The sequence below is a fragment of the Rhincodon typus genome, chromosome 9 (assembly GCF_021869965.1).
Source record: "Rhincodon typus isolate 14 chromosome 9, sRhiTyp1.1, whole genome shotgun sequence".
In the NCBI taxonomy this organism is placed as follows: Eukaryota; Metazoa; Chordata; class Chondrichthyes; order Orectolobiformes; family Rhincodontidae; genus Rhincodon; species Rhincodon typus.
The window spans coordinates 78,498,910-78,504,503 of record NC_063340.1 but is presented as its reverse complement, the minus strand read 5'-3'; the positions used below and the strand labels follow the sequence as shown (position 1 = coordinate 78,504,503).

Here is a 5,594-nt window from a genome sequence, read left to right as displayed (position 1 = left end):
ATGCTGCTTGGCCTGCTGTGTTCATCCAGCCCTGCACCTTGTTGTCTCGGATTCTCCAGCATCTGCAGTTCCTACTATCTCTGAAGCTGATAGGGAAATGGGTTGTTAACTTGTTATATTCTATAAACCTTCTAAGGTTGCAGACTACGCAAGTGTAACTGTCAATTGCAGAGAATGCATTAAGTAATGTAGTTTCTTAAAAATTATAAGCCTTGAAAGACCATAGAGTCTGCCCTGCCATTCAGTGAGGTCATGGCTGATCTGAAAATCCTCAACTCCACTTTACCTCTTCCACGTATCCCTTGATTCCCTTGCTGATTTTAAAATGCTTAACCTTTCTCAACGTGGTTGTACGATTTTCCTTTTTCCTTTTAAACATTTGTATCTTTTATTTGTAAAAAGATGCCATTTTTATTCTCTCTTCTATCTTGTTTCTTACTCCTGCATGACAGTTTTTCTTGTTCCTTTCTTCCTTGAAGGGGAAGAGATACCTGTTCTGCCTCTGCTGCCCAAATCTGTAATCAGTGACAGGAGACTTGTGTATACACTGTGACAATGCTGTGGCTTTAAGAGATGTTTTGTCCTGCTTTCTTTCAAAAGGAGATTGGGGAACAGGTGACGAGCAGTCGAAGAAGATAAGCAACTTGTGAGGCATTGGAGTTTTTTTAAACTTGGAACAGTAGAAGCAGCCTGAGTGGGGGGTGTGGTCAAGCTCTCACAGATCAAAGATTTTTAGTTAGCTTTCAGCGGTTGCTGTTGGAGTCTAAACAAGGTTGGAAGCTGCAGTAAATGTCTTCTTGATGCTACTTTGAGTTTTCACTTGAATGTCTTCCCGTCTTCCCATCTCTCCCCCTCTCTGAAGTTACCTTTTTGCTAAGGGGTGTGTCTGTGGGATGTTACTATTTTGGACCAGTTAATTAGTGACAGTTACTGCATTTATTATTCTGTCAAGTTTCCCAGTAGAATAACTTAAAATAAGAAAAAGTTATCTAGGCTATCGTCTCGATCCCTTTGCCTCTGATTTGATATGCTGAAGTCTGAAATCTAACATTAAATTAGCAGAAGTTTCTTCCAATTAATTATTGGACAGGTGATAACAATCGGTCTGTGATTCATTGTCCATATTCTACCTTGCAAGTAGTTCCATTCATTCATCCAATCTAAACATGCTGACCAAGATTGGTTCCTTTTTTTTGGCCAAGCCTTAGTTTTAAAATTTCCATACTTGTTTTCAAATACTTCCATGATCTTGGCTCTGTAACATCGAGCTCTCTGCATTCTTTCATTTTGGATTCTTGCACATCCTGAGTTGTTTTTTTCCATCTCGTCATTGGTGACATTGTCGTCAGCTACAGGGATCTAAATTCCCATATACCCTCCTTGAAAATCTCTGTTTTGCACACTATCTTAAAGAGATTTTTTTTTAAGCAGCATCTTAATGACCTGAACTTTTGATCACCTTGTTTTAGTACCTCTCTCTCTTTTGTGGCTCATTGAATTTTGTTTAACCTTTGCTGTTATGAAGTGCTTTCTGATGCTTTGCTGTGCTAAGGGCACTGTAAAGGACAAGGTTTTTTGTGGGATTACGTAAGTACTAATTAGTGGCCTTGTTGACCGTAATGTGATAATAGTGGCTGAAATTCATTGGTTGCGAAGTGCTCTAGGATGACCAGAAGACGGAAATATTAATTTGCTGTTGATTCCATCTATAGTACTTCTCGTTTTTTGTTTTTTTTTCTGCACCTTTTTTTCTCTCCTTTTTATTCTGTCTCTGTCTCCTTCTCCATTTGTGTTTTTCTCTTTATCCCTTTTCTATCGTTCATTGTTTCCTTCACAATCTTCCAGCTGACATAAAAACAGAAATTGCTGGAAATAGTCATAGGTCAAGCAGGATCTGTGGCAAGAAAACAGTTAAGGTTTCAGGTTAAATATCTTTTTGTCACTTACTCTTTGTAGTCTTTTTTTTTAAATCGATTATCTGATCAGGTGCCACATAATTCTTCCTTGCCAGTGATTGTGTTTTGCATTTGTGCAATTAAAGAATTTGTTCAATTCCCTTGAGTGAAATTTATTTAATGACAAATGTATCTGTTCAGAGTATAAACTCCCCATGGTCTTAACTGAAGTTAATTTAAAATCAGAACGCTCCTTTTTTTGCGCTCTAGGAGTAGGTTTAAATGTCTCGTTCATTGTACCTGAGCCAAAAACTGGTCTTAGAATGTATGCCCTAGTGTTATAATTTTCACACTATTATGTTCTGTACTAAAAGTGAATGATTTTTGAAGTAGGTTTCCTTCTCTAATGATCTGTACCTAAATGGGTATTTCTGTTTGGTTCAGATAATCATGCAATACAGAAAGCATTTTTATAAACAGTTGTTTGGCTGGTCTTATAATTAACCTTTCATACTATACGTGTACAGCAGATTTTGGCTTAAATCGGTATTTTAACTTCTGAACTAAGGTAGCTTTTGCTTTTATTTGTGCTACGTTGTCGTTTTGAAGATTGCTTTAGAGAGGTTACAGCAACCTAACAATTTGAGTACAAAACCGATACCAATTGGAATTGTGTATTCTGAATTCACTTAAAGAGCAGGTGACTGACCTGTAGCAGTGAAGACAATACAATGTGACTGGTATTGATGTGCCCTTGGAGAGGGAACGTGTGATGTCCATGTGCTTAAGGCATTTAGAGAGGTGGGAACCACAGCAGCTGAGGTATGTTTTTTCCATCCAATTTCATTTCTCTTGTTCCCTTTTTGGTATTGTTGCATAATGATTGATTGTGGTTAGTTAATCCTTTAGTTCATCATTAGGTAATTTGGTGATGGGTGTATTATAAGAAAGAGCTGAGGTCTTAAGGCTTGTTATGTTATTTTTAAGGAAAAAGTACAGTGTGACTGAAAAGGCAAGAGATTGTAGCGTAATGTTTCTCTTTTAGAGACATTTACCTAGAGGAATGGCTGTAAACTAACTTTAAAGAATACAAAATTATTCTTTAATAAAATTCTTAAAACAGTGAATACACAACTGCAAACTGACTCTTCCACTTGCTTTTTTTTAATTAATTATAAGTGAAATATTCTACTGCTATATGTTGAAGAATTTAGATACAAACAGGATAAATGTTTGCATATCCTTTTCTTAAAGGATATTGGAGACTTAAGAGTTTACACTGATAACTCTCACTGATTTGAGCTTTCTGCCAAGGTCACTAATATTAAAGGAAACTATCTTGTGGGCACTTAATTTAGATTTTTCACATACGATTATCTGTTATCCTCTTCTGGTTCAGTGAGTGGGTGTTAACCAGGTTCTATCCATTTGAGAGCCTTTTCGACACTGATCTGTTTTAATTGTTCTATTTGTAATTTTTCTGTCACAGTATATTGCTAATTTAGAGATGATCCTTATTCTGTAATCATAACCTTACGGAATGACTTTACTCCTTCTGTGTCCCCCACTCTGTCCGGTTCCCCTTTCTGTCCCCTGCTCCTTTCACCTTTGTCTGCCCCTCTGCCTCTGACTGTAGTTTGTGGCTTGCCCTTGCTTTCATGCATTTTCTTTCCCTTTCTCACTAACAGTGCACCCTGTCAAAAAAAACTCTTTGCCTGAAGATAGGAAAGGTTGATATTACAAACCCATTTATGCTGTGTAACAAGTGCAGGAGAAGCAGTGCTCAGTTGAAGCTAACTATCTGGGTTAGAGCCATAATACCTAAAAACAAAAGAAATGAGAAGCAGGAGCACTCCTCTTGGTGGAGAACCAATGGTATTTGGTCAGACTTACCTAAGAATTCTTTCGTACTTATGCTATTGACAGTGAGAGCGCTTGTGCATCTTCTGTTGGCAGAATCTAATATAATTTGAAAGGAGAAACAGTTCAGCAAAGAGTTTCTAGTCATGACCGTTATGACAGTTCAGTTATTCTCTAAGAACAGGGTATGGTGACTGGTGACAATGATGGTAGTATATTTCATAATGATGCTAATAGTGTTGGTAGACATTGTTACTGGAATGCAAACTTGCCTTTAGGGCATGAAATAATTGCTGCAGAAATACATTTCCACTGGGAATTGAGAGCTCCTAATTATGTTTCTGTTTGCTGTATCATGTCACAATCCAGAGCCTTCATGAAATGGAACTGGTCTGTTTGTCCGAGCATTTGTTCAATATCCAATTCTGAAGCGGACCCTTTTATAAAATAATTGAACTCCCTAAAATCTGAGGAGTAATTTTACTAGATTCCTCTGCTGACAACAATGGTGAGTGAAATTTACAGAACAATGGAGTGATAGACCTTTCTTTGACTCCCACTGAAATTTAACTGGAAAGGGGTCTTTCTAAATTAACCTTTCAGTTACTTTAGGAAAATAATTAAACATCTGATTGGAAAGAAACAAAAATAGAAATTGCTGGAAAAACTCAGCATGTCTGGCAGCATCTGAGGAGAGCAGGCAGTTAATGTTTCAAGCCCAGTGACCCCCCCCCCCACTTCAGTGTTATATCATTCCATCACTTGCCCTCAAGTGATTTCCAGAATAATGCTTTTGTCTATTCATAAATATTGCAAGAAAATTATTGGCCATTAGATCTTTTTATGTCCTTTTGCATCAGTTTCCTTTTTCTGTTTCTGTGCTGAAGGTATTTTACCTTTTTTTTTTCTTTCTTTTTTTTTTGTTTTTGTATCTGCTTCAGACCTCCACTGTCTTGAGATTTGTGACTTCTGCTATCATTATCTTTGAGGTTAAAAGGTGAGAGTTTATTCTACCTGGTGACTGATGGACTGATTTTTGTCTGGCTGCATACTGAAAGGGCCTGTGGCCAGTTAAAGCATTCTTATTACATACTAGTCAGAACTCTTGCAGTGTAGTGGTACTCTCCCTACCTCTGACTAGGAAACCTTTGGATCAAGTCCCACCAGCTCCAGAGATGTCATAATGTCTGAAACACTTGATTAAAGTAACTACACTCTAGTCTGAATAAGATAACTTGGCACGCACCAGAAATAAAGCCTGGACAAACCTGGATCTCTAAACTGTAGATCCTTAACTGTCTACAGTATTGGGGCAGTGATTACTCATTTAGCTGAGACCAGTATCAATGGTTACGTTTTTAAGGGTTAGAGAAGCATGCTGGGCCTTCAAATGATCTTGAGCTTGGCTGCAAGCAGATTTATTCCTTTATCTAAAGCGATGAGAAGGAATTAATTTCGTTGATTCTTGAAGTTTGCTTTATAATTGTCCCTGGAGCCTCTCGAAAATATTTTATTCTTGGGCTGTTGTGTCACAAGCAAGACCAGCAATTACTATCCATCCTTTAATTCTTGTCGTGAAAATGGCCAGTGACCTGCCCTCCTATATTGCTGCAGGTGTGAAATTGGGGGTCGTCAGTTTTTGTATTTTGATCTAGGAAATATAAAAGCTGTTCTGTTTTCATTACAAGTTAGGTAGATGTATGGTTTATTGCAGGTTTGGGAGGCTTTGTTAATTAAACTTTGAGTTGCTGCACTGTATCTTGTGGATAATGCATATTGCAGCTGGTATACTGGCGCTGAAGGAAGTGAATGTTTAATGTTGTGTGGGTGCCCATCAAG

General features: G+C 37.7%; 1 protein-coding gene across 1 annotated transcript in view; it reads left to right on the top strand.

Moving 5' to 3' along the window:
- The window catches only part of LOC125484052 (fasciculation and elongation protein zeta-1-like), a 14,088-nt gene extending 11,471 nt beyond the window's left edge, over positions 1-2,617 (top strand). The window contains exon 2 of the mRNA XM_048601245.1: positions 2,596-2,617. Within this exon, the coding sequence (XP_048457202.1) occupies positions 2,596-2,599 (4 nt within the window). The 3' untranslated portion in view covers positions 2,600-2,617. The remainder of the gene's footprint in view (positions 1-2,595) is intronic.
- The last annotated feature ends 2,977 nt before the right edge of the window (positions 2,618-5,594 follow it).